At 49.1% G+C, this 26647-nt stretch overlaps 3 protein-coding genes across 8 annotated transcripts; 1 reads left to right on the forward strand and 2 right to left on the reverse strand.

Annotated features, from left to right (window-relative positions):
• Positions 1–1437: 1437 nt before the first annotated feature.
• LOC120655946 (translation initiation factor IF-2-like) lies at positions 1438–4857 on the reverse strand. 5 transcript variants are annotated; one of them, XM_039933929.1, is made up of 4 exons: positions 3682–4857; positions 2705–3599; positions 1940–2588; positions 1438–1813 (listed from the first exon to the last, which is right to left on the reverse strand). In XM_039933929.1, the coding sequence occupies exons 1-2, from the start codon at positions 4350–4352 to the stop codon at positions 3101–3103; spliced, it is 1170 nt and encodes a 389-aa protein (XP_039789863.1). In that variant the 5' UTR covers positions 4353–4857; the 3' UTR covers positions 1438–1813; positions 1940–2588; positions 2705–3100. The 5 variants fall into 5 exon arrangements, with proteins under 5 accessions (XP_039789863.1, XP_039789864.1, XP_039789866.1 ...); XM_039933930.1 differs by having other exon boundaries at positions 1940–2599; XM_039933932.1 differs by having other exon boundaries at positions 2705–4024.
• Positions 4858–5891: 1034 nt separating this feature from the next.
• LOC120655947 (N-carbamoylputrescine amidase-like) lies at positions 5892–14125 on the forward strand. 2 transcript variants are annotated; one of them, XM_039933936.1, is made up of 11 exons: positions 5892–6037; positions 6178–6325; positions 6388–6584; positions 12164–12212; positions 12380–12471; positions 12575–12726; positions 12804–12850; positions 12996–13029; positions 13153–13319; positions 13473–13569; positions 13661–14125. In XM_039933936.1, the coding sequence occupies exons 3-11, from the start codon at positions 6493–6495 to the stop codon at positions 13825–13827; spliced, it is 897 nt and encodes a 298-aa protein (XP_039789870.1). In that variant the 5' UTR covers positions 5892–6037; positions 6178–6325; positions 6388–6492; the 3' UTR covers positions 13828–14125. The 2 variants fall into 2 exon arrangements, with proteins under 2 accessions (XP_039789870.1, XP_039789869.1); XM_039933935.1 differs by having other exon boundaries at positions 5893–6584.
• A 377-nt stretch (positions 14126–14502) lies between these two features.
• LOC120655948 (protein FANTASTIC FOUR 3-like) lies at positions 14503–15564 on the reverse strand. The gene has a single exon (XM_039933937.1). It carries the CDS (start codon positions 15262–15264, stop codon positions 14626–14628), a length of 639 nt encoding a protein of 212 aa, XP_039789871.1. The 5' UTR covers positions 15265–15564; the 3' UTR covers positions 14503–14625.
• Between the last annotated feature and the right edge of the window lie 11083 nt (positions 15565–26647).

Genomic DNA, 26647 nt, shown 5'->3' on the forward strand with positions numbered 1-26647 from the left:
ATTTCAAATTTGAAAGAACTTGGTCGCCTAGGCCCAATTTGGTTGGAGAGTAGTAAAGGGCAGTGGTCAGAGAGCGAAGTAGACAGAGCGTGGAGGACATGGCTGCTGAAGTTGGTGTCCCATTCCTCGTTGCAGAAGACGCGATCTAATTTTGCTTGCGTCGGGTTCTGTCTCTCGTTGCTCCATGTGAACTTTCTATTTTGGAGATGTATTTCTCTGAGATCACACTCATCTAGAACCTCTCTGAAGCACCTCATAAGCCTTGTGTTTAGACGGTTGTTGTTTTTATCACTTGCCTTATAGATCAGATTGAAATCTCCTAGCAAAAGCCACTGAAAACCTGGCTGCGGTTTAAGCTGCTGCAGTTCTTGTAGGAAAACCTGTTTCCTAGATGAGAGTGTTGGCCCATAGACAACCGTGAGAAAGAAGGTCGAAGGAGTTTCTGTGGTAGAAACTGTTGCAGAGACATGGAACTCTCCTATGATAATGTTAGAGATTTCAAGGTGGTCATCGTTCCAGAGCAACAAGATCCTCCGCCGCTGCCTCGCCTAGCCTTGCGCTGGCACGCCGCCGCCACCCTCCCTCCGCCCGTGCTGCCGCGGATCCTTGCTCCGCCGCACCCCCGCGCGAGCTAGGAGCCGGGCCGCCAGTCTTCCGCCCGCACTCGCCTCGCTGCTGCCCTCACCGTGCCACCCTTCCTCCGCCCGCACGCTCTCACCTCGCAGCTGGCCTCGCCGCGCCACCCTTCCTCCGCTACGCGTGCTCGCCTCACAGCTGGCGTCGCCTCCAGCACGTGCGAGGGGAGGGCGCGGTGGCAGCGTGCCCGCGCGAGGGCCAAGCAAGGCCGGCGGCGGCGGGGGAGGAGCTCGCCCTGTGGGGGAGCAGGCCGGCGGCGGCGGCACGGGGGGCGGAGGTGAGCAGCGTGGTGGAGGTGAGGTTGAAGGAGAAGCTGATGTGTGGGCCCCACACATCAGTGAGGGAAGGGAGAGAAGTGGCAGGGGTATTTTGGACCATATGAAAATACACGGGTCTGCGAGTGGGTCCAAAAGCATTAAAGACGTATAAAATGGCACGATTCAAAGAAGAGAAGAATTATAATGGCACGATTCAAAATACGTGAATTGTAATGGAATATCTCAGAACTTCGAAAATTGCAGTGGCACCAATTAAAAAAAAAACCCCTTTCCTGAAGGCACGCAAGATGGCAGGAAGAGGTGGCAATTGTCTCGCGAACAGCGTCCCGGCGTGCCCTTTGGTTGAGCCCACGCACATTCCAGCACAAGATTTCTAAATTGGTTGTTGACATTTTCTGCACGATGTTAACTCTGTTTCTGGTGCAAGCGCCCTGACAATGCTCTGTGTTCTTGGTGTTCTTTGTGGCTGTTGCTTGGTAGCAGGTTGGTGCCCACTATTGCAGAGGAAAGGAGATGCAAAGGATGCGGAGGAAGCACACAACAGGCCATGAAGTTCAGCCTTTAGGATTACAGACGAAATTAAAGCAGAGTCGCTGGACGGAACGAGTCTTGAACGCTGACAAACCACACTGAAACGAAAATCTGAAAGTGGCGTAGACATCATTAAACTAGGTTGGACACAGGGAGGGGTTGGCTGCAGACGCAGATCAGGCTGCCACAGCCAACGCCTGCACTTGGAGGCTTTCAGCTTCATCTTGGAGATCGACGATTGCATCCCCAGCTACTGTAGCCAACTCCTCATCTAGCTCCTCAGCGCCATCATCGTCGAGGTTGAAGGTGGTCGTCAGAGCAGCGACGATGTAGTGCGGTAGCGGCCCCTGAAACATGGCCAGGAATTCCTGCAAGGCAAGTTCAATAGGCAGCAGCTCATCATTCAGCAGACCAAGCTTGCGGCAGAGATTTCTCTGGGCACGCTGCATTGTTGTCATTGGTCGCGCAGTAGCCAGGCGGGCGCTCCGACGTACCGCGGACATGTCGAAGACGCGGCGACGTCGCTGGCGCTTGGTCGGCGGCGCTGGTGCAGGCGGCGTGGGAACGTCCCTGGTTGGAGCGTTGTCGTTCTGCGGGATGCCGTCATGGTTCAGCAGTGGTGGCGTCGGGGCGACGAAGAGGCAGTCGACCAGTGCCGGGCCAACTGGGGAGGGCGCGCACTGGTTGTGCTGCAGAACGCCCATCTCCTGTGTGCTCGCCGTCGCCGGAGTTCCGTTCCCGGTAGCAGGCATAACAGCCGGCACGTCGGACGGCAGAGCGTCAACCACCGAGTGAGCGCACCAAGCCTGCTGGAACATGTCGGCGAAGTTCCCAGCAAGGGGCCCAGGTGTGATCCGGATTGGCGAGGGAGGGCGTTCAAGCGTGGCGTCGTTGTTGGAGGTGCTGAAGAGGCGCAGTCGTAGCAGAGCTGCATCGACCTCCCCCATCGTGGCCGACGGCGGCAGGTCAGAGAGAATGCGCCGGAAAACATCCGCCACCGGAATCGTGAGTGGAGCCGGTGCGGCGCAGCTCCCCTGCACGACCCCAGCGCCGGACCAGGCTTCACCCCCCACCTCCTCCGCGTCGTGGAGTTGCAGCCTGTCTGCTAGAGTCGCCGCCTTGGCAATGTAGTCGTTGCAGAGGCTGTTGAGAGCCTGAGTGTCAGGGGTGCCGGAGAGTCGATTGCCGTTGAGATAGTTTCTGGCCGCCTCCTGAATGGTCGAAGCTTGATTGGCAAAAAGGAATTGCGGTTCAATCACCTCTCTGGAGCGCAGGTCCGTCAGGTTGGGCAGCTGCTGAGGAAGTGCAGCAATCGGCGATGGCGCCTCCTCCACGCGTGACCCGCAGCCGTGCAAGGCGCTGTCGCCCACAGCAGCATCATGTTTCTTGCCGGTGCCGCTATGCGAGCTGCCACCCAGTTCCGGAGCCTTGGGGAGCGCTCTCGCTCACGAGTGACTTCGCGGTCGCTCCCTTTGCGCCCGTCGCTGTCGCGCCTGCCGCCGTAGTCGCGGCCGCGCCCGTCGCGTTCGTCGTCGTCCTCGTCCCTGCGTCGCCATACGTTCCAGCGGTGATGATGGTGGTCGCTATAGTTCCGCCGTGGACGTTCCTTGTCTTCCCTGTCCTTGCGGCGCCGCCCCGGACGCTCCAGTGGCCGCCTAGGGGCCGACTCGCCGTCGACGATGCCCAGACGTCAAGGCGGCATCTTGCGCGTAGTCGGCGAGCAGGTTCGGTTGTCGAGGTTGACCGACGCAGCGGTGTAGTCTTGGAACTCCTCCAGGTGCACGATGACCGGGTGCTTGACCCCCCTCTGCCAGCGCTCCGGCGGGGTGTCGGTGACCTGCACAGACGCCAGATGGGGGTCGCGTGCTCTGCCCGTGAAGGTGAGCCAAACCAACTTGGGGATGGTGCTTGGGTTGGCCGTCCAGGCCCACAGATCGATGATCTTCGTGTCCGCCGGCCTGTCGAGGTTGGTCTCGATCCCTTCGAGCGCACAGGTGCGGCTGATGATGCGCTCCTCGAGCTCGGCCGACCAAGCGTGGCGCGGGACGCCGTCGAGGCACAGCTTGACGCGGAAGAGGAGGGCCACACCCTCGGCGTCTCGTAGGCTCCTCCACTTGACGAAGAAAACCTCGATGCTGCGACGTCTCGCCGAGCCTTTCTCGAGGGCCAACGAACAATGGCGATCATACTTGAACTTGATTAGAAAGGATTCCGGGAAGTGGCAGGTCACCTTTACCTCGTCATGTCGCAAGTTGAACTCTTCCCGAATGGCCGCCTCAATCTCCGCAGGCCCGGTGGACTCCGGGCCTTGCACTGCCCAGGTGACGGCGCCCGTAGTGTCCCACTCCCGCAGGTTGTCGTCGATGGCGCGGGTGGACTGAACAAGGCAGTCCTCCGCCTCAGGTCTAGTGGCCGGGTCGCCAAGGCGCGACATCTAGGTCCGCGGCGTCGGCTTGGGTGGAGGCGGGAGCTCCTTGCAGCAGGTAAGGCGGTGGATGGCCGCCGCCGGCTGCGGCGATGCCGGGCGGTGCTGGCAAGGCCGGTGGTGGCGGGGCGCTGACTTGGTCGGTGGCGGGGGACGTTGGCAGTGGAGCGGCGGACCCCGGTCGCAGGCGCGCGCGCGGGGACCGGAGCGGTTGCAGATGAAGCAGCGGTACTGGGCGCGGCCGGTGGCCGCGCGATGGCCGGGGGCGAGACAGATGAAGCAGCGCCCGTCAGTTCGCTCCCGGAAAGCACGCAGCTGAGTAGAGTTCTGTTCCCGCGGAGGGCTGGGTTGGCGTAAAGGCGGGGCGCCGCTGCGGTCAGAATCCTTGCATTTCCTCCACCAGTACGGTCCCTTGACCTTCGTCCATCCCCCCTCAACGGCCGGCGCAGGCGAATTGAAGTCGGCCCGAGCTGTCGCGGCATAGGGGACGTGCAGCCGCGCAGCTGTCCCCGCTGAAGCGGCCGAGACGTGAGAGCGGCGAGCTGCAACCTGGCGAGGTGGAGTGCTGGAGTCGGAGTAGTAATTGCTTCTTGCAGGGATAGTAATGGCGGACTTGAGCTTGCTGGCCGGTGGCTTGGACGGCGTGGAATTGAAGACGGGCCAAGCTGCACCCCTGACAACCTCAGCAAAAGAGAATGGAGGAGGCGTGGGCATACTTTGCTGGGACTCCGGCGTGTCCGGCACCACGGAGCAACCTTGGAGCTTGCTGCTAGATCTAGATCTGGGAGGCGTTGAGGCGAGCGATTCCGCTTGGGGGGACGGCATGGGAAGGAGCTGCGTGTGTCTGTGGGGCTTTGTTTTTGGATGGTGACGGCCAGGCTGCGGCGGAGGTCTTGGGCGCGTCGGAGGGGCGGCGGAGGAGGCGCGGCGGCGATGCCGTCGCCTCCGGCCGGTGGGGAGCGCGCACTCGCCACATTCGAACTTGCTTGGCGCTTCTCAAGTGGACACAGTCTTGCTAGATCCAACTATATACTTGATGTATTTGTTCCCAGTAGCTGAAGTTAATTACTGAGATTTTTTTAAAAAATATTCTTTTTAAAATATCACGCAAACATAGGTAAGCGTGGTATAAGATCTAGTCATAAGAAAGATAATGGTACAATCCAAATTTAATTTAGATGCTCTGTTCAATACTTATAACTTTTTTTTAATTTTGAAATCTACATGCATATGGGTCATGTCACCCTCCTTATCGTTATCTGCATGCACAGAATTGGAAACAATCCGCCTCAATAATTGAGCCTAATTACAGCTCAAAACATTGTGCACATCTGCCGCTTCAGGTGATGGCTCGCGAATCATCACCAGAAAGCAACATATAATCGCACCCCATGGCGAGCACCATGCGATGGTGGCTTTGAGGGAAGCAACCAGCAGCTCGGTGCGCCGCAGCAGTGGTGTCCGGCGAGGCGGGCAGCAACTCCGCCCGCCCACGCGGTGGCGTCAGGGTTTTGAATTTCGTTTGTCAAAAAATTTCTGGTATGGCCGAAATCACCGAATTCCGCGAAATTTCGGCTGAAATTCATTTTTAGACTATTTTTAAAAATATTTTTAAATATATTTAAATTATTATTTCTGAAATTTTCAAATTTCGGAGGGGGGCGAAATCACCGAATTTCGCAAAATTTTGCCGAAATTTTGAACACTGGGTCGCGTCGAATTTTTCCTCTTCCAGTCTTCCTGGTGGGTTTCGGTGAGCTGGATAAAAAGTTTATAGCTCGTTAGCTACGTTCGGCTCGTGGTTAGCTTAGCCCGGTTCAGTTCATCTTGTTAGATTTTTTAAACGAGCTAAGCTAGCATTTTAGCTCGTTAAAATAACGAGCCAGCTCGAGCTGGCTGAGCTGCTCGCGAGCCAAACGTGCCGAGGGCCAAAAACGACGCCAAGTGAGCAGATAGGGCAGCCAAAGCGGCGGCTCAAGTCCACTATAATAGGTTAAACCTAGTATGACTGTTTGTCTTCCGGCTCCATCCCCTTCCCTCCTATCTCGCGCCGCCACAGACGACCAGAGGAAACCCCGTCTATCCGCCGTCGGCCGTCCTTCCAACTCCATTTCCCTCCCTCATCCTTCTCTTCTATCCCGTTCCCAAGTACGGCTCACGCCAACAGGCAAGTGCTCCATCTGATTCTTCTGCGTCCAATCGAGATGAAAGCAAGCAACTTCCATTTTTCTTCTTTCCCCAAAGCAGCGCGGAGCACTAGCTTCTTCAATTTATGCTTCTCTTTCTCAATCGGAGCAAACCAAACAGGCAAAGCAGCCACCGATTCATGGACTTCGGGCTCACCCAAAGCTCTACTGGGCCTTGTCAGGCCTGACTAAATCCGTCATGGGGCTCTGGTGTCGCCTAGCTCCCCCGGCCCAACGAACCACCTCAAGTTCAACAACCCCCATATCAGGTGGGCCCCGAGGCGGCTTCCTTTTTTCTCCTTAAATGCTGACCATTTTCTCTCTGCTTCAGACGACGAGCAGCAGCAGCAGCAGCCGCAGTCCAAGCAGCGGAAGGAGCGAGTCGTGGAGGGGGGTCGGTGAAGTGGGAACGCGCGCGGCGGGAGCGGAGGCGAGGATGGCCGCGGCCGCGGGAAGGAAGGTGGCCGTCGCCGCCGTGCAGTTCGCCTGCACCGACGTCGAGGCCGAGAACGTCGCCACCGCCGAGAGGTATGGCCGCCTGCATCCTAGCTAACCCCGTCCCTGATCCCCGCCCCAAAGGAGCCAAAATCCTAGCCGTTTGGTTCAGTCGCGGTCTCGCGGACGTTGACGGTTGCTGAATCTATGATTTCTGACTCCAATCCCTAGCTAACCCCGTCCCTGATTCCCGCCCCAAGGTGGTTTTTGCCTAGAAGGGGTTGATTCGTGAAGATTTGTCCTGAAATCCGCCTTCAGTACGCATTCCTACTGCTTGATTTGCGTGCAGGAGTTTGCTTTCGCGGACTGTGCTTCAACCATTCTCTCATTACAAAATCTAGACGAGTATCTATCCTGTACTAGCACTTCATTTTTGTTTTACCATCTACTGTAGTATCTATCATGTTAGCACTTCAGTTTCAGTATCTCAACTACCCTGCTTTTGCAAGATGGATTTCTATACCTTCTACCTTGGATTGGACAATCCTGTCAGCTACTTTATTCTGCCCTATTCCGTTGCCATTCTTTTCTCTGTCATCTACTTTATTCTTGCAGTGAATTATTGAGGCATCTGCCTTGGTGTTTGGATTCTATATGTACCTTTTTTTATGAAATCCTAGATAATGCAATGAAAATATACATTTTTTCAAGTCAAAATTATTAGTTCTCTAGTATAATTGTATACTGCCTGTGCTATATATACTGATAGCTTCTCCAAAGTCTGAAATCACAAATTTGATGCTTATGTTTTCAATTTGTTCATTTGGTGAGTGAGGTTTAGCTAATTATGTTAAAAGATATTTTCTATTCTAGCATCGCAAAGTGAAAGCGTTATCCGTCTGCATAAAGTCTTCTATCTTTCTACTCTGTATGCTGAGTAGTGAGTGTTAGAGTATATTTGGTAGTTTAGATTTGAGTTAAATACACCAGCGGCCCTCGAACTTGTCCTCAGGTGCCACTTAGGTCCACGAACTCGCAAAATCGAAATCTGGCACCATAAACTTGTTAAGTTGTGCCACTTAGGTCCATAACCCTTCAAGGGATATGAATATATGCAAAAAAGCCCTTCTGTTTTTCCCCTTCTCTCACCGCGCACCCTCCCCCATCGGCCACACGCCGGCGCGCCCCCTCCGCCCCACCGCCGGCGAGCGGCTGGCGCGCACCCCTCCTCCCCGCCTCGCCGCACCGGCCCTCCACGCTCCCTCTCCCCCACCGTGCACTCCTCCTCCTTCCCTTGCTCGGTACCCCGCGTGGAGCGGCCGGATCCGGCTCTGCTCCGCCGCTCGTTGCCATCTGCCGGCCCCGCACACGGCCGGATCCGCGCGGGTGGCAGGAGCACACGGCGGGAGCGGCGGCTGGCATGCTGATATGCGCGTATGGCGGCTGGCACGAGCGGCCTGCGCAGGAGTGGCGGCCGGGCGGGACCCTTCCTCTCCGCCGCGCCTCCCTCCTCTCCGGCGGTGAATACGGGCGACAAGGGCCGCGCGCGACCTTCCCGGCCCCCTCGCCTCGAGCTCCATCGGCCCCCTCATCGCCACCTCCCCACCTCGAGCGACACGGCGGCGACCGTGGCCTGCGCGTGGCGCGGCCTCCAGTGCGCGTGGCCATGGCGGCGCGGTGGCCGGCATGCTGATCCGCGCGTGCGGCGGCCGGCGCGAGCAGCCTACGCAGGAGTGGCGGCCGGGCGGGACCCTCCCTGTCCGCCGCGTCTCCCTCCTCTCCGGCGGCGAATACGAGCGACAAGTGCCGCGCGCGACCTTCCCGGCCCCCTCGCCATGGCCTGCACGCGGCGGCGACCGTGACTTGCGCGCGGCGCGGCCTCCAGCGCGCGTGGCCACGGGAGCGCGGCGGCCACGCCGCGGCCCATGGAGGTTTGGCGGCTCGAGGTTCGCCGCCTGCCAGAACCAGGCCCCGTCCCTCCGCCCGGCGGGTGGATCCAGCGGCGCGCGGCCGGAGCGGCACGCGTGGCAGCACGGAAGAGCAGGGGTGCGGACGGCGTCAGGCAAGGCGGGCCGGCCGGAGGTGAACGGCGCGCGGCCAAAGGCGAGCAGCGCGTGGCATCGGGCGTGGCGGGCCGGTCGGAGGATGTAGATATAGAAGATGATGAAACTCAAGGGCTTTGTTGCATATATTCATACCCTTTGAAGGGTTATGGATCTAAGTGGCACAACTTAACAAGTTTATGGTACCAGATTTCGATTTTGCGAGTTTGTGGACCCAAGTGGCATTTAGGGACAAGTTCGAGGACCACTGGTGCATTTAACTCTTTAGATTTTGTATCCGGACTGCCATACATATCCGGTGGGGTTGCCTTGCACCCCAAGTCTTGTACTCTTATATATACCGGCCGAGGCCTCAAGCTAATACAATCCATCCATTACACCAATTCTATCCCTTCTACATGGTATCACGAGATTAGGGTTTGAGATCCTAGGCTATCTTCCGCTGCCCTAACCCTAGCGTCGCCGGCGCCCCTCCTGCCTCTTGCGCGCCGCCGGCCGTCCCCCATGGCTCCCATCCAGGGCGCCCCCTCGACGGCCTCCTAGCGCGCCCCCGGGGAGGTCCCCCATGACCTCCGCCGAGGGCAGCGCCCTCCATCGCGGCGGATCGAGTTAATCCGCCGCCATCCTCGCGTCTAGCAGCAACAGATCGTGACGTATCTCGTCACCGCCGCCATGAAAGCTGTCGTCGACGACCCCGATCTGCGCTGCCGTGGTGGCAGCCGCAGTCTGCTCCGGCGTCCGTGCCCTACCCCGTGCTGCCGTGGTGGCAGCAGGGGCCCCGACACAGCGCGTCGACCTCGTCGCCGGGGGCATGCATGACGGCGCCGCCCCTTCACCGCGCGGGCTCCAGCCGCCTCTCCCCGCGCGGGCTCTAGCCGCCGCAAGGGAGGGAGCCGCCCGGCTTCAACCGCCCCTCCGCGGCCCCTCCCGGCGGGCAGCCGCCCGGTGTAGGACCTCCAGCGCCGCCGCAGGGAGCCGGCCGCCCGCCTCCCTCATCGCCGTCCGCCGTCACTCTCTCTCACTCTGTTTCTTCCGCTTCAAATGCGGTCGTTGACCGTGACGGGAGAGAAAGAAAAAGAGGAGATTGAGAGGATTGCGCTACGCGCACCCAGAGGTGCTACACGAGCTGCTGCTGATTTGTTTTTTTGGTAATTCCTTTGTTTTTTACTCGAGCACTGCTCGAGATTGAGTCGCCCACCGCCTGTCGACCGCACGCCTCTACTTCGACATCAACATCAACTTCACCGGCCTCTTCTTCGTCTTCGATTGTGCGGCATAGCAACATGGACGGTGCCCTAGGGGACGCCCATCTGTGCCGCCCACCTTGTCGCCTCGTCCGCATGTCGATCTTCGCCGGCTCGTCGTCGCCTCCACCGATCGAGACGCCTCAACCGACTTCGCCCATCGTCGTCTCGCCTCGCACATACTCGGTCTGATCAGCCGACGTGCGCGATCCACCTGGCTCCCGTGACGTCCGTCATCGTATTGCGCGCCTCTTCCCCGAGTATGGAGGGTGGTTGCTGCTTCGCCTCTTCGGGCAGCAGCGGTACCGTCCGTGGTGTTCCTCGTCGTTGCATCTTCACCGCCGCCGACTACGTCCTCGACTTCGTCCACGCCAGCCACTTCGACCGCATCTTCGACACCGTCTACGACTATGTCAGTGCGCGCAAGGCGCGCACATGGTCTTCACCGAGCTGTTCGAGTTCTTCAAGCTCCGCCGCTGCGTCCCCCGGTTCATCAGGCATTGCGCCAGATCATCCGGGGTTACCTCGTCGCTTCGTCCAGCACCACCTCGTTGCCATCGTCGCCGTCCACTTCTACCCCTTCGTCTACTCCAGGTCTCTAGCAACTGCGGGCTGCATCGGCATCTTCTTCCTTGCCGTTCTTCTGCGCCTGTGACCGTCATGGAGGCCTTCTCTGCTGGTCCCTCAGACAACGGCGTCTTGGTGGTGCACTCTCCCTCGCACGTCCGGTCTTGGCAACACCGGTGCGTGCCATCGTCCCCGATGCATTCACGGGTCTGGCAAACCCGGGGATGTGTCGCTCGATGGTGTGTCTGCGTCGACTGCGGCATCGACTCTCTCTTCGACTGCCTCGACGCGTCGCCGTCTTCGTCTCTGGCGTTGTCTCCATTACGCCTCCACCATGGCGTTTCCTCGTGCGCCCGCGGCTTCCTGTGCGGCTCCTTACCATCGGCGACCTCAACAGCTCACCATCGACCACGGCTACCCTACGCACGACTTCCTCGACCACGGCTACTTGCTCCAGTTCGGCTTCTTCGACATCGGCACAAAGGGCTACCATCCGCATGAGTTTCTCGCCGGTTCTCTCCAGTCGCAGCATCCGCATTGCGCCGACGCTACAACTGCGGGGGGATGTCAGTCCGTCGGTTCCTACCTTCGGCTTACCCTCCAATCTCACCATCTGCAGTGCTCCCGCTGTGACTGCGGGGGGATGTTAGAGTATATTTGGTAGTTTAGATTTTGTATCCGGACTGCCATACATATCCGGTGGGGTTGCCTTGCACCCCAAGTCTTGTACTCTTATATATACCGGCCGAGGCCTCAAGCTAATACAATCCATCCATTACACCAATTCTATCCCTTCTACAGTGAGGACTGCAAAAACATGCCCAATTACTGCAGAGTTGGTTCTTCTCTCCACATTTTAACCAACTTGTTTCAAGCCACTGGTTTAGTTCTAGCTACTATGTTAGAACTGGAGGACATTTCTTGATCACCTTTTGGGTACATTAGCAACATACGTTTATCGAGTCAGTTTTACAGCCTTGCAGTGATAACTCTTTTACTACCTTTCTTTGGAAGTTAATTTATCACTTTCCTGAAGGGCAGGACTTTATTTTCCAATAGTTACAGTGCTGTTCCAAAAAGGGAGAAAACATTGTCGACTGCTACAATTACAGTGTGCTATATTTCATTGATTATTATTTTAGTTAAAGGAAACTATAAATTCCAATAAAAAATCGCCTTAACTCTGTTTGCAATTTTCTTGCACCTCATGCATCATAATCACATTGCAGTTCACCTTGCTGACTTGAACTTTTTGAACTGATTCTGTTTCCTGTTACTCTTTCATACATGTAGCATATTTGAAGGTGTATATTTATTTGAGTGCATTGTTGGATGATTGGGTTCCAAAGCTATTGTTTAGCTATGAGCTTGCCAGATTCTGTTTGAAATCGATACTAATGGTTTTAATCTAGAACTCACCAATAGTGTCGGGGTGGCTTTCATTTACTTTAACTGCCATTCTTGGTGTGTATAGGTGGGTTTCATTTACTTTAAATGCCATTCTCAGCTGGACAGTTTAGAACATTTTTTTGGTCAGTATATCATTCTCTGTGTGTTCAAAATTCACCAGTTTTGGAACCCTCTTTTTTTGTTAGTATTCCATTCTTGTGTTAAACTCAGCACTTTTAGAAACTTTTTTGCAAGATTTTAAAATTTATTCTGGCTCTGGTAGCAAATTTAGACATCCGTGATTTGAGTTATTTTATTTAAAATGACAGGGAGCATATGCTTTGCAGCTCTCTCTCTCTCTCCATTTATCATCGTTGAAAAACTTGGGGACTGATCATTTTTATTGCAGGTTGATTAGGGAAGCGCACAAGAAAGGTGCGAAGATTGTACTCATTCAGGTAAATTTATATGTGACAAATAAAATATTTAGCTAAAAATTGTCAAGACTTAACTGCAATGCTTCTTTCAAATAAAGCAGAAATACATAGGAGTTCCCATAGATATTCTTGTTTTTGTATTACTTGAGTTTATAATTCTCTGTATATGTATTTTATTCATGTCCTAGGAATTGTTTGAGGGGCACTATTTCTGTCAAGCTCAAAGGATGGATTTCTTTCGTCGCGCTAAGCCTTGTAAAGGCAACCCAACTATCATAAGGTAGACTTTGTTGTTCCTTTAAGCAGTCAATGATAATGCATCCGTTCAATTTCATTAACATTTACACTAACACCTTTGCACCTCCACCCCCCTTGGTGGACAGGATGCAACAGCTTGCAAAGGAATTGGAAGTTGTGATACCTGTCAGTTTTTTTGAAGAAGCAAACAATGCCCACTACAATTCAGTGGCCATCATTGATGCTGATGGCACTGATCTTGGCCTCTATCGTAAATCACACATTCCAGATGGACCAGGTAATAAATGTCAGTAGTTTCCTGTTCTGCTGTAGATTGGGTTTATCTCATCTAAAGAAACTACCACTGTTTGTCAGGCTATCAAGAGAAATTTTATTTCAACCCGGGTGACACTGGCTTTAAGGTAATTGTTTGTTGTTCTAGGTTGCACTCCAACTTTATGTGTATATTCCTCACAAAAAAGTATAGATGGATTTATATATATTTGGAACTGTAACTGTGTTTATGGTCAGCAAATGTTCACTTTGTATTTACTCATATTGATGCAGGCTTTCAAAACCAAGTATGCGACGATTGGTGTTGGTAAGTTATTTTTGTTCTGCAGTGATACTGGAATTTATTTAGTTTATGTACAGTAATAGCACTAATAGTAATTAATGTTACATAATCTCACTCATAAATATGCCATCATTCTTGAACTTGTAGGAATCTGCTGGGATCAGTGGTTCCCGGAGTGTGCAAGAGCAATGGCTCTTCAGGGGGCTGAAATACTTTTCTATCCCACTGCAATTGGATCTGAACCTCAGGATGGTAACCTGGACTCTCGTGAACATTGGAAGCGTGTCATGCAAGGCCATGCTGGTGCCAATTTGGTACTATTTGTTGTTTTATATAGTTCATAATGCATTATCAGCTTCATATGGAATCATAAAGATGTTTCTATGATTGCTGTTCCTCTAAGTGATACTGGTGAAACAGTCTTTTCTCTGATCTGATCATGTCATGATCTACCTTGAATTATCCAGGTTCCTCTTGTTGCTTCCAACCGGATAGGCAGAGAAACTGTTGAGACTGAGCATGGCAAGAGCGCTATAACCTTCTACGGGAATTCCTTCATTGCAGGTAATCTAGCTTATGTATATCTTTATACTGGGAGATAGAAGAATCAGTATTAGAAACATGTGTTTAATTGAAGATTTGTGGTTCTCTGCAGGACCAACTGGAGAAATCGTGAAGCTTGCTAACGACAAAGAAGAGGAAGTGCTGGTAGCGGAGTTTGACTTAGACGAGATAAAGTCAACCAGGCATGGTTGGGGGGTATTCAGGGACCGCCGCCCTGAATTATATAAAGTGCTATTGACACTAGATGGTGAGAAATAATAACAAGCTCAAACTTTAGCGTGTGTATCTATCCTTGAATAGGACGTGATGAGCTCCACATTATTGGGAAGGCACAGGCTCCTCGAGTGTTGCCACCACATCGATGGTAGATTTTCCCTTTCCCTGTCCACATATGCTTTGCTTGCATCCGTACAAGCCACCTGTGTGATTCATGATATTTTACCATTTTCACATTTCATGAATAATATTGTCATGCAATGCAACGTAATGTTTTGACTGAGGACAAAAGCTATCAGAGATTCAACTAGTATGTGATCGCATCAATGCTTTCTTGTTACCCTTCGATTTATGCTAGCAATTTGAGTGTGCCTGGTTACTAAAGTGTGAGGATGATAATACTCTGCTGAAGCTGCAGAATCAGCATATTTGATTCCATATGCCAATCACGATCGCTTTGACTGACAACTGTTAGCTAACTTTGACATGTGATCCGTTCCTTTTTCCAGCAACCAAGTCAGGATTCTTGTGAACTCTGTTTTCTGTGTTCACTAAAGTGCTCGGGAGCACAAAATTTGCAGTAGCAGTGCCACGCCCGATACTTTAGCTTCTGTACTGGTGGACTTTGTTTTGTTGATTCCTGCAAGTTGAGTCCTTCAACTTCCTGACCAGAGTATTGCGAAGCCGTAGCAATGGGTTGGGTGATTGACTCACAACTGAACATAAATTCCGCTATATTTACATCTCTCTGAAAGTGAAAGAAAAAAAAACAACACTAGGCGTGTGGAACTTGTTGACGAGTGCTGATTAAACCTCGGAGCAATAATCTAAAACCCTGTTCTATTCGTGCCCTTCTTGCTTTTTCTCATCTGCTGGTTCATGGTCTTGGCATTGATGATGATGATGATGATGATGATGCACATCCTCCGGTTCGTCCTCCGGCTGGTGCTGCGCGAACTGGAGTTTGAACCGGCCGCCCTCCCGGCGCGCCTGGAGCAGCTCCCGGGACGGTATCCTGATCTCCCGCAGCACGAGGCGGCCGTCCTCCCGGTGGGGCCGGAGGTAGAGCCACGGCTTCCCGCCGGCCCCGATCACCGAGATCGGGGGCGGGAACGGCGCCGGCCTCCCGCCCCTCGCCCGCCTCCCCGGCCCCTCGCCACCGCCGTCGCGGTGCTGCCTCTTGCACGGCACCACCAGGGTGTTGACATCGTCGGAGAGATCGCTGAGGTCGATGTCACCGGAGCTCTCGGAGCCGAGGCCCTCGGTGCAGATCCCGAGGTGGCGCGGCGGGAAGGGCGGAGGCGCCTTGGTGCACTGCCGTGGCGGCGGCGGCGGCGGGGGCGGCGTTACCGCCGCATCATCATCGAAGCCGGTGAGAAACGGGTCGGGTGCCTGCGACGAGGACCTCGCCGGCGCGGCCAGCGCCAGCGGCCGGGTCCCCTGCTGCTGGTACCCGTAGGCGCACGCGGTCGCGGCCATGCACGCCACCCGGGCGGGCGCGCGGCGCGTGGTGAGGCGAACTCGCCCTCGTCCTTGTTGCGGGCGTGTCGGGCCCCTGCTGTCCCCGCCTGGCGCCCCTGTATTATAGGAACCGGACGGGACTCGTGGCCGCGCCCTGGGGGCGCCCTGAAGAGGTGCGGTGGCCGAGCGGCGGCTGGGGCTACGGCGCCCCTGCGCGCGGGGCAGCGGGCGGATTGGATGGGCTGGATGGACGGTCGGACGCGCTTGCGGTTACGATAGAGATTCCGAGATTCAGATGAGATCGAGGCCGCAACGCCTCCCATCGCTGCGGCTGGAAGGTCGCGTGCCGGCGATCCGCTCGGTTCTTATCCGCGTCAGCAACCAACGTTTGTTACGGCGGGTTCGGATGGGGATCGACCGCGTCCTGGAGACCGGCAGCGTTTTGCGTCCAAAATCTCGCCAGCTTTGACCGCGAATGCCTGTTGATCCTTGTAATTCCAAGTAAATACATCTGCTGAAGCGATGAGGACGATGATCACCCCGCGATCCTGCTGAAGCGCAAGCGTTTACAGGAGGCGGCCGGTCAGGGTTTGGCACCTGCTCGTGGGCACGGTTGGCGTATCGATTGGTTTGTGTATACATTTGGGTGAGATGAGCGAGGAGAAGGAAAGACGGATTGACACTCAACATGGCGAGCAGCATCTGACGGAGGAGGAAGCTGATGATGATTCGGCTCCTGGTTCCGAGGGGTGGAGCTGATGATCGATGTGGGCGCGGCGCGGGGCGGCGGAGGCTGCAATGTTGCCGTGCTAAATGTGTCCTCTGGAGACTCTGATACTCGGCTCTTGATTTTATGGATCCCTAGCTAGTTGGAACTTTGGGCAGGAGAGGTTCACGAGGCCGCCGGGACGCCGCCACCCAACGGACGGACGGCTCTTAGTCTTAGCCAATAGCAACTCGCGAAGCAGAGACCCGGCAGCACGGATGCGCGCAGGGGCCAAATTATTGTGTGATGCCATCCAAGTACGCTATTTTGGATCTTTTGGCCACCGCAGTCAAGAGCTCACACCGGCGCTTCGATGAGCAAGGAGGTGACTGGGATCGGGCAGTGGCTACCGGCCGCGGGTTTTATTTGGAAAGGGGAGAAACATGGAAATGAGGCCGTGTTTAGATCAGGGAGGTGGAAACGCAAAAAATTTTTGCGTGGGAATCTTCCCAATTTAAAGTACTAAATAAAGTCTATTTATAAAACTTTTTACACAGATGGGTTGTAAATCGCGAGACGAATCTAATGATGTTAATTAATTCATGATTAATCAATAATTAGCGGATGGTTACTGTAGCATCACTGTTGCAAACCATGAATTAGGTAGGCTCATTAGATGCGTCTCGCGATTTACAGCCCAACCATGCAAAAAGTTTTATAAATAGACTTCATTTAGTACTTCAAATTAGCAAGATTCTTTTTCACTTTAATGCGTTTACGGCTTTTTTGCGTTTACGGGGTGGGATCTAAACACACCTTGAGTTTCATGAGCTGTTTGCTTCATGAACAACGACAAACCCCTTGTTTAGATGTCTTCAAAATTCCAAAACTTTACAAGATTTCCCATCACATTGAATCTTTGAACGCATGTATGAAGTATTAAATATAGCTAAACAAAATAACTAATTACACAGTTTGTCTATAATTTGCGAGACGAATTTTTTGAGCCTAGTTAACCCATGCGGGACAATAATTACCAAATACAAACAAAAGTGCTACAGTATTTTACAATCAAAATTTTATGCATCTAAACAAGGGGTAAATAGGACAATACTAGTCCCAACAACCAATGCTCTTGCACGGACTACAAATTTTTATAGACGCAAGTGTGAAATGTTCTAACATAATAAATTGTAATACTATATAATCAGAATGGCTCATCTTAGCTCCCTCTCATTTTTTTATATTCTAAGTAAATATTCATATTGATACGTTGTAATTTTTATCATGCTGTGATAGAGTTTCATTTCCATTCGTAGTTTTTCCTCTCTTTGCATCACATCTGCTCCATCAAATCGTTTTTTTATGCAAATGAGGTGTGTTTGGGCGGAGTGTGACATATTGATCCGGCTTCAAATCCAAAGAACTGAACCCCGCAACTTTAGCACCACGAATCCTCTGGCTATCAACCAAGCTGAGAAGGCTTACTCTTGCCTGCGAAAACGAATAACACAAACAAGTGCACGGAGAAGCAACCAAATTGCGAAACGAATTCGATCAACTCACGATTGGGATCTTACAAACCGATGAACGACGGCTGTTCTAGACTTAAGCAAAACCCAAACCCTAGAGGAGGGAGTGGCGGCTGGTTAAATAGTCTTAGGGGCGGCCAAGGTCCCGTGGACAAAACTCTAATGGGCCTTAGCAAGATACACGGCCCAAAAGACCAAAAGGAAGTGACGCAGCACGGGGACAGATTCTGGACGCCATCTTGTTTGGACGATTCCCATCGACTCCGGATGGATTTGGGCCTGAGGCCGGCTCCCTTGGAAAGGTTATCTTCTTGGGTTTCCATCCACAGAAAGAACATCCAATTCTGAATCCGTAAGCGTTTATTACAGACTGCTCCTGGACCTCGAAACAGACCTGAGTATGACTTGGTTTGAGCATCCCTCTTGACTTGGCCGCCCTTGCTGGTCCTCCACACCTCCAAGCCCATCTCCAAGCATTCCTTGACCTTTCCATGGTTCCTAATTACAATATAATCATTAGGTAACAATCTATTCTCATAATCATACAAAGGGGTGTTTAGAAACGAGCTCACCTCTAGATTCAATTGTCGAGCTAGAGCTCTAGTGATTGGACCTTGAATGACCAGTGAAGGATTGATGTTTGTATCCATAGGAGTGATGTCCTCGTCAAGATAGGTAATTAAATATAAACTTATTTTAAACTATTTTCATAACGCAATAGATGGGTAACTTTGAAAAAAAAATTATGGGGTTGCTTTGGTCTATTTACATAATGGCAAATATGATCCAATGGCTGTGTTATTGCCAGTGACAATGAAGATTAATGTGTGGAGGCTGTGTGATGGTATGAGATGTGTCTATGACATATGAACCTTAGGACTAAGGAAGTGTGGTAAACGCCTATGGGAGATACCATCAGATCTTGAACTTATATTGACCCAATGAAGACACATGAGAGGCTGAACCGACATATATCTTGAAAGTGTAGCGACCCTATGATCGTCAACAGCAGTCCAAGCTGATACATTTTGAAATCATAGCGATCCTATGATCATCTAATAGTGAGCATGTGTTGACCATCATAAGGAGATAAAGGCGCAAAGGTATCTCGATGCTACTGGACACATCACAAACCGTCAAAAGAATACTTAGCCTCATAAGGAATAAATCAAGGAAAATACAAGCAGCTGAGTTTGAGCCTTGAACCTAGGTTTCACCATACAGACCATAACCACATGAGATATACTTAGATCGCTGAGAGTAGATAAAGTTGATATAGAGATAAAGGAGTTTGGTCTACCACAGATTTTTGCTTTTTGCTATGTCTAACCTTAGGCATTAACCCCACTAGTAGTTTATTGAATCATAAGTGCCTCGATCAAGATGTTACTAAGAAAGCTCCATTATTAGATTCTCAACTAATAAATCGCTATGTCAAAGAAAGAAACAAAGAAAATGTGGTGTAGCTGTGGTTCAATAAATCTAATAATGGGGCTTATTATTAGATTTTCTTTGACATAGTGATTACAACAAAACTTCTAGCCATAGAGACAAAGAAACAATGTCTCTATGGCTAGAAGCTCTGTTTCTTTGTTCTATCCATAGAGACATTGCTTCCTTGTTCTTTCTTTTTGTTCTTAGAATAACTAGAGCAGATTCACTCTTGAAGTATGACTTGCAATTTGAGATAAGTGGTTGCAGTCCTCTAAAAATAAAGTCATTCGTTCCTTTGCATCTAACCAACTAAGGGAGATGATAATGTCCATAAAAAATGGCACACCCAGCTGGGTTTATTGAAATTCAAAGACCAACAGGGATTATCTTGAGTAATTTGCAGACCAATTGCTGCCCAGCACTCTTGCAAATGAACAAGTAATGAAGAGGTGTGCGAGATTTTCCTCTATGCCCTATGTGCAGCAAACACAGATATAGGATGGAAGATGCAGGTTACACCGTTTCAGCAGGCCTCTAGTGCTCAATCTGTCTTTAAACAATAACCAAAAGAAGACCTTGTGTTTGTTTTGACAGGCTGACTTCCATAGCCAAGAATAGACTAGTTGCAGTGATGTAGGACTGGCCCGATCTTCTGAGAGGTAGGGTAAATTTGATTGGTGGAGTATGTGACGTTGGCGATCCGGCTTCTAATCAGACACGATTCGAAGTCCCGCAACCGTTACAATGCTGCTCCGTTGGTTATCAACCAAGCACAACTTAATTAACCTCGCTGAGAAGGCTCATCCTGCAAGCGAATCGAAGAACACAAGCAATAAAGGGTAAACGTGCAATCTGAAATTGCATATTTGTATGAAGCGAAAATCAAAAGGGTTCAAACTCTGATCACAAAAGGACTAATCGCCACAGTGGTGAACAATAAAAACGGGGCCCCTGATTCACAGCAAAAGGACTTGTCGTCACAGTTACAATGAAGAAGACAGATTCTCGAAGGAAAACTTGATCTAAACAAAACCCAAAACCCGAATGTGGCGGCGGCTACTGATTATATGAGGGTTGGGGCGTGCATAACCCCCTAGCCACGTCTATAACGGACCCTAACACGATACACAGGCCAACAGCCCAAAGCATGGTGTCGCAGCACTGTGGCAGATTTTGGACATCCCCTTGTTTCGGCGATTCCCATAGACTCCTAATGCATTTGGGCCTGAAACTAGTGCCATTGGAAGCTCCTTGAAATTATCTTTTCATCCATATAAAGAACTTCAAAACGGACTCCATATGTTGTCGTGGCGTAGTTTTTACTGCATGCTGCTCCTGGACTCCGAGGCAGACTCGAGCTCGACTTGGATTGGGCCTCCAACTCGGATTGGCTGCCCTTGCTGGTCCACCACGCCTCCAAACTCCTCCCCAACATCCACCTCATCATCTCCATGGTTTCTAACAATAATTAAATCATTAGATAGTAATTTATTTTCAAATCCAGATGATAAATTTATTTGAAACGAGCTCACCTTATAATCAATGGTCATATCCGAAAGGTGTCATGCCCTCATCATCCTCCCCTTCTTGACATCAAACCATCCTTGATTTGATCTTAGTTGGATGATATAGAGTAGGTAACAACCAATATTGCTCCCCTCCTTTGAAATGACACTGCTTCTTTAAAATAAAACTAGAGGAACTTGACATTACAAGATTAGTAGTATTGCAGTCGTCTACATGATCACATTGTTGCACAGTAAATGGAGAATTCAGATTTGAACAAATATAAACTCGATGTACCATGCATTCTCCTTTGTTGTTATATTTGCAAATAACATAATATGTATGTCTAGAAAACCATGGCAAATCAGCATATACAAAAAGTTTCTCCTCCAAATAACTAAGATTACACAAAACATCAAATTCAATGTAACCCAGAGTTTTTAAAGAAGACAATAATTTTAGCTCATCTTTATCACCACCAATATGAACAACATGTCTACTTTAGACACAAATGTTGGGTTCCAAAACACATATAGCATGAGGATTCATTGGTTTAACATAAGCATTCTCACAAATTTCTTTTTTATCAGAATGAATAGGAAGGGAGTCATATTGTGACAAACATAAATCAAGAGAAGGTTCCACTAACAATTGCTCAGTGATAGCATGGTGTGTGGAAAAATGCAACACGTCAAGATAATTCTCACCTTCCGTGAGTGTAGCACCATGAGCATTACCTATGTTCTCAGCTAGATTAATAGGTGCATTGTGAAGTGATGGTCCTGAATTTGCACATGAGGTTGTGAGCTCCCCATGATCTTCCATGTCATCCTCTTGATTATGTACATTATCCTGCAAAAGATTAGACATAGCAAGAGAAATAACAACAGACTCTTCCTCTAAGTGATTCACCTCATCATATGAATTCAAAGCAGAAGTACATTAACAAAGGTTTCTCGCATAAAAAGTTTCATATCATTCCAAGTTTGAGGTTTTGACAGGCTGACTTCCATAGCCAAGAATAGACTAGTTGCAAGACCCTGTGTCCTATGAGATGTTTATATGCTCTTGATTAAGAGAAGAAGGGAGAACACCAGATGTACGACCAACAATCCAAATCTTTGGTACCTGACTACTTAAAGAGTATGCTAGATCTTCTAGCTGATGAAAGGCAAGATCAGAGAGAGGTAGGTTAAAAAGAGCTTGTGGGACACTAGCTTCTCTGGTTGCCTTGATTGTGATGTTCTTAGCCTTTGCAAATGAGTAGAGTTTAGGATACTGCTGAAGGGTAACTCTGTTTCCCTAGAGATCATCCCATAGTAAACAACTGCGGCCATCCTGAAGGTAAACCATCGCCATTCCTTTTAAGTTGACTAATAACTTGAGATTGTGTCTCCACCAAAAGGATCCTTTCTTTCTTAGAGATGGCAATGAGCTAGAACTATAATGTCTCTTCCAAATAAAGTGGGCCCAAGGGATATCCAATCGGTTGTAGAATTTATGAAGATATTTTAGGAGAAGTGCTTCATTCCGTGTTTGCAAATTAAGGACAACCAACCCTCCTTGACTATGATGAACTCAACTTTATGTTCATCACAGGAGTGTTGGCTTGGTTTTTTTCCTGCAATAATTGAACAGATAGATTAGTTGTGACATCACAATCAACAACAAAGAACAAGAATTTGAGTCCTTCGTGAGAACTTGGCACGAGCCACAAGCAGACCCATTCAGGTCTTGTGGAGACTTGTGTTGGCTTATCGACTTACCGATAGGTATAGCATAAGGAGACTTGTGGAGAATCTACCACAGAAAAACTTAGGCAGAATTTTGTTTTTTTCTTGTTTAAATAATTAGTCTTCAATACTTCCTGCTGCTTTGCCTAGTTATTTTGACACAGGCTTATTGGGCTGTGTGTTCTCGTACTTGGAAAGATACATCCAAGTAGGTACACTACATGAAAATGGATCGTTACTGATATAAAAAAAGTGACAGGGGCATAATGCACGTCAATAATAAACCCAACATTGATGGGCAATAACAAGACCCATCATCACCAGTAAGGCCTTCAGGTCAGAGCTGATCAGGCCCTAAATAAAGGCATGATTGATGGTTATTCAGGGATCGTCGGCCCGATCTTTAAAGTTTTATTGACATTGGATGGGCAGAGATTAGCATAAGCTCCACTTTGTGGTGTTATCTGCCCTTTAAAATGAAACAAGCTCACAACTTTCGGTGCTCTTGTTTTCCATATTCAAGAATGCTTTTCATCTGTACTAGACTATTTGATTACTGTTTCTGTGTTATTGCACCATGCTCTTGTTCGCAGCAATAGGAAAATGTCAAGTGAAAAATGCTACGTAATTATCTCGCAAACTAAAATTTAGATGTCAATGAAATAAATGATGGTGTCTCCAGTTTCTTTAGGAATATATTAGGTGCAAACCATCTTCTCGGAGGAAAAGTGAAAAACTCTTAAAAATCATAGTTGCAAGTATCAAAGAAAATTCAAGTTATGCACATCCATAGTGCCATTAGACGTATTTTGTATCAAAAGTTGGGTTGCAAACTCAATCTAAAGAAATTTAAACAGAAATGGCAAACTCAAAGTGCATGAGGCACTAGAAGACAAAAATTCTGGAAATTTGTCTTGTACTGCACTTGCATATGGAATTTGTTATTTGCATATGAATTTTCATATGACCGCAACATTAGAAACTTTTTTCTGTGAGAAACAACATTAGCAATCTGCTACACTTTAATGGTGATATTGTTCATCTAATAGGGATTTTAGAATCTAAGTATTCCACAACGGATCATTCGGGAGCTTAGCTTGTCATTATTTGTCCAAACACACAACTCTCTCGGAGTCTTGGTACATCACGAAGAGATCTGATCATAGCTCGGGCCGGGCCAAAAGAAACCTGGCGTTCTTTTCTGCCAGCTCACATCAGACCAAAAATCCTGACCTGTGCCTGCCCGACGCATGGCTTGACAGCCAACCCGACAACTCGACATCCCTAGCTGCCGACTAGTTGGCTAGCCGCTGCCTGAGCCTGCCCACGGCTTGGTTGGCCACGCCGACCTAGCTGCCCACGCGCGTCCAGCCTCTGCCCGCGGTCTGTCCATGCCGGCTTAGATGCCAGTGTGTAGCTGGCCCCTGCCAGTTCCTGGCTGCACCCTGGATGTCTGCCCCGCATAGAGGGTGCAGTGGAGGGGGAGGAGCACTGATGGAGAGGGAAGGTGCCGAGGGGGCGATTTGCTCTTTGCCTATGCCATGGATGGGGCTGCAGGGAAGGAATGAGGATTGGAAATAGGGTTAGAAACAACTTTTACATATCTCTTTGTTGGGCTGGGCTGTCAAAATTCTATGGGCTGAACAGGAGTAGGGGTGTTTTACTATAAGGTTGGGTTATCGGGCTGGCATGCGGGCCAAAATTGCAGACCAAGCCCAACCTGAGTTTTTCCCCGAGTCGAAAAAAATAGGTTCGTGCCCAGCCCGTGCACTTTTTGGGTCAGATCTGGTTAGATTTTTCGGGTGGGTTGGTTCAGGTTTGTCAAATCGGACGACCTGTGATCAAGTAAATCAGGAATTCAAAATCCATGACCAAAGATATAATCCTTAGCCGTGAATGAACCTTTCCCAAAAGAAAGCCTTGAATTTTGCACTGGCACCGATTGAACATGTCTTTCCGATCGGTGGGAGCTATGCGTCGCCTAGCTACAAAATAGCAAACCTGTCACCTGAAGCAGCCTCTCGCGAGGCATGTTTGGTCATTGTAGCTCACCAAGCATTTTGGGCTTTTGGTCCAACACCAATACATCTGTGGCCACACGATTGCTCATGGATGAAGCAATGAAGGAACGCATGAAGTTGCTCGACCATGAGGGTGCAGTATGGTTGGGAAGATGGCCCTTGAGATCACTGCCGAGGAGAGCCATGACAGTGGTGATGACATGTTCGCTAGGATAGAATTAACAACAGCTCCTCTAGTGGCCATCCTTGCAAATAAAATGGATACATGCTCCTACCTCGCTTACAACATTCTCTATAAAATGCAAGACTAAGGGAGGGAGAGAGATGAAAGGGATGTACCCAGTTAACATGTCATATCAGTGCTATGTGTACACCTGGTAGAGTATGGACCTATGTGACACAAATTTTAAGTTTATGGACCTAAAAATGCACTTTCAAAGTTTGTGGACTTTAGTGACACAATTTAGAAGTATATGGACTAAAAAAATGTAGTTTCAAAGTTTGTGGACCTATGTTTCAAGAGTTTGTGGGCCTAAATGGTACAACCTACAAGTTAATGGACCCAAAAATGCACTTTTGGAAGTTTGTGGACCGAAATAATACCCTCTTACAAGTTCATGGATCTTTGGTGAATTTTTCCTTTGTTACTTTCTTCCCTTTTTTGTGCTCCGCAAATTTCTTGTCCTGCCAGTTCCTTCGGTTTGGATTTTGTCCTATTCCTTTTCTTTTCAGTATGGAGGCTTTTCTTTATATTTCTTGCCCAGGTTTTTCTTTGAATGGCAGGTTTTTGTTTACCATTGTTTCTTTGCATGGTAGATTACTTTAAATCCAGATTTTTTTTTGCAAGTTCTGGTAAGACTATTCTCAGAGCAAAGTTTTATTACATAGTCGTATAATATTATATCATCTAAGAATATTTGAGTTGACGCTAAAAAAAGAATATTTGAGTTGAAGCATGAAACTAGATCTCACAATGTGAAGTTTCACTTCATGATTTAATAGGCTACCATATCATTTAAAATGTTGCTCTTAAGCTACTAATGGGAGTAGATGAAATGTGTGGAGATGAAACCAAACTGTTTTAACAAGAGTTTCAAACAGTTTTTGAGGCATTGGTAACCGTGTATGACAAGTTTCACTATGATGAACTACTACCATCTCTCTCATCAGAAATATTTTGCCATGTTATCTAATTAAATGTAAAAAGAAACTCTTATGAACTTAGATTGTGAATGCTATAATTTATTCTGATTGTAATTTTCTATAAATTACCTTTCTAATATTTCAGGATATTTTTTGTACTAATTTATTTGCTGGTACGAGTAGTTTGTTTGCATTGGACACGTACGTATGTATTCATACAAAGTTATTTATTCCTAAGTGAAGCTATTTTGTTCACTTATATATTATAATTGTTCAATTTTTAAGAATAATTTCTCATGATATTGATACGTATAATTATTTGATCGTGTGTAGAGCCATTTTGTTCACCTCAAGTGGTTAATTTGTTAATGTTACAAAATTATTTATTCATTTCATATGCATGTAAGTGTAGTTTGTTCGTGAAACACGTTTGTTCTCAATATATAACAATTTTTCCAGGTATAGAATTATATTTTTTACTTTACAAACAAATTATGTGTTGGAAATATGCCCTAGAGGCAATCGTATTTTCTTATATTCATGATTAATAAAGTGTTCCTTGAATATCCAAGAATGACAACTTGTATTGATTAATGCTTATGTGAAGTATTTATGAAATTTTTTTACTTGTATGGATATTCTAAAATGTTCCTTGTCGGAGTTTATGTGAGGACACACATGAATATTAGACTAGCACGTGTATTAGTTGATTGACTACATTTCACAAATTATGGATATGGGGATGTCAAACTAATAATGTGGGCTCATGTGAGACGTGAGACTGAACTGACCCAACACGAGATAATGACTTCTCATTACACAATATATACGCTGTGTCCTAAGACCTGAGATCGTCGTATGTACTCAAGATATAAACCGACTTACTTAGGATCCATAAAATGCTACACTGTAACTGGGAAGTCATAAAGGTGGCTTTCGGGTCTGTCAAGAAGCATGCTATGAAACATAGTCGGTCAAGATGGGATTTGCCCCTCTCTGCTAGAGAGATATCTCTGGGCCTCTCGAGTAATTCGGATCAGGAAATGCATGGTCATGCTGGGGTTAAGAGTTAACTAAGGATTCCGAATCACAGGATCGAGAAAGAGTGGTCGGCTTCAAGCTAGACCAAATATCGTGAGGCAAAGGGAACAACATGTATAAGATTGTGACGGCTTGAAAGATATGATTCGCGCGCGCATAGGAGTTGACACGTCTTGCTAGAGACCGCTATCAACTATTGGCGAGTAGGAGTACTCGGCCATGTCTATTCACGCGTGAGCCCATAGGGTCACACACTTAAGGGCCAGAAGTCTAATAAGGATGAGA

This window comes from Panicum virgatum, chromosome 1N (genome assembly GCF_016808335.1).
Source record: "Panicum virgatum strain AP13 chromosome 1N, P.virgatum_v5, whole genome shotgun sequence".
Lineage (NCBI taxonomy): Eukaryota > Viridiplantae > Streptophyta > Magnoliopsida > Poales > Poaceae > Panicum > Panicum virgatum.

What these genes read in the sequence shown, in the direction of transcription:
- LOC120655946 (XM_039933929.1), bottom strand. Translation starts at nt 4,352, where the DNA reads ATGCCGCGACAGCTCGGGCCGACTTCAATTCGCCTGCGCCGGCCGTTG. An exon ending in TCAACTTGCGACATGACGAG is followed by an intron (nt 3,600 to 3,681) that starts GTAAAGGTGACC and finishes CCCTCGAGAAAG; the next exon opens with GCTCGGCGAGACGTCGCAGC.
- LOC120655947 (XM_039933935.1), top strand. Translation starts at nt 6,361, where the DNA reads ATGCTGACCATTTTCTCTCTGCTTCAGACGACGAGCAGCAGCAGCAGC. An exon ending in GCCATGCTGGTGCCAATTTG is followed by an intron (nt 13,320 to 13,472) that starts GTACTATTTGTT and finishes TGAATTATCCAG; the next exon opens with GTTCCTCTTGTTGCTTCCAA. An exon ending in CGGGAATTCCTTCATTGCAG is followed by an intron (nt 13,570 to 13,660) that starts GTAATCTAGCTT and finishes GGTTCTCTGCAG; the next exon opens with GACCAACTGGAGAAATCGTG.
- LOC120655948 (XM_039933937.1), bottom strand. Translation starts at nt 15,264, where the DNA reads ATGGCCGCGACCGCGTGCGCCTACGGGTACCAGCAGCAGGGGACCCGG.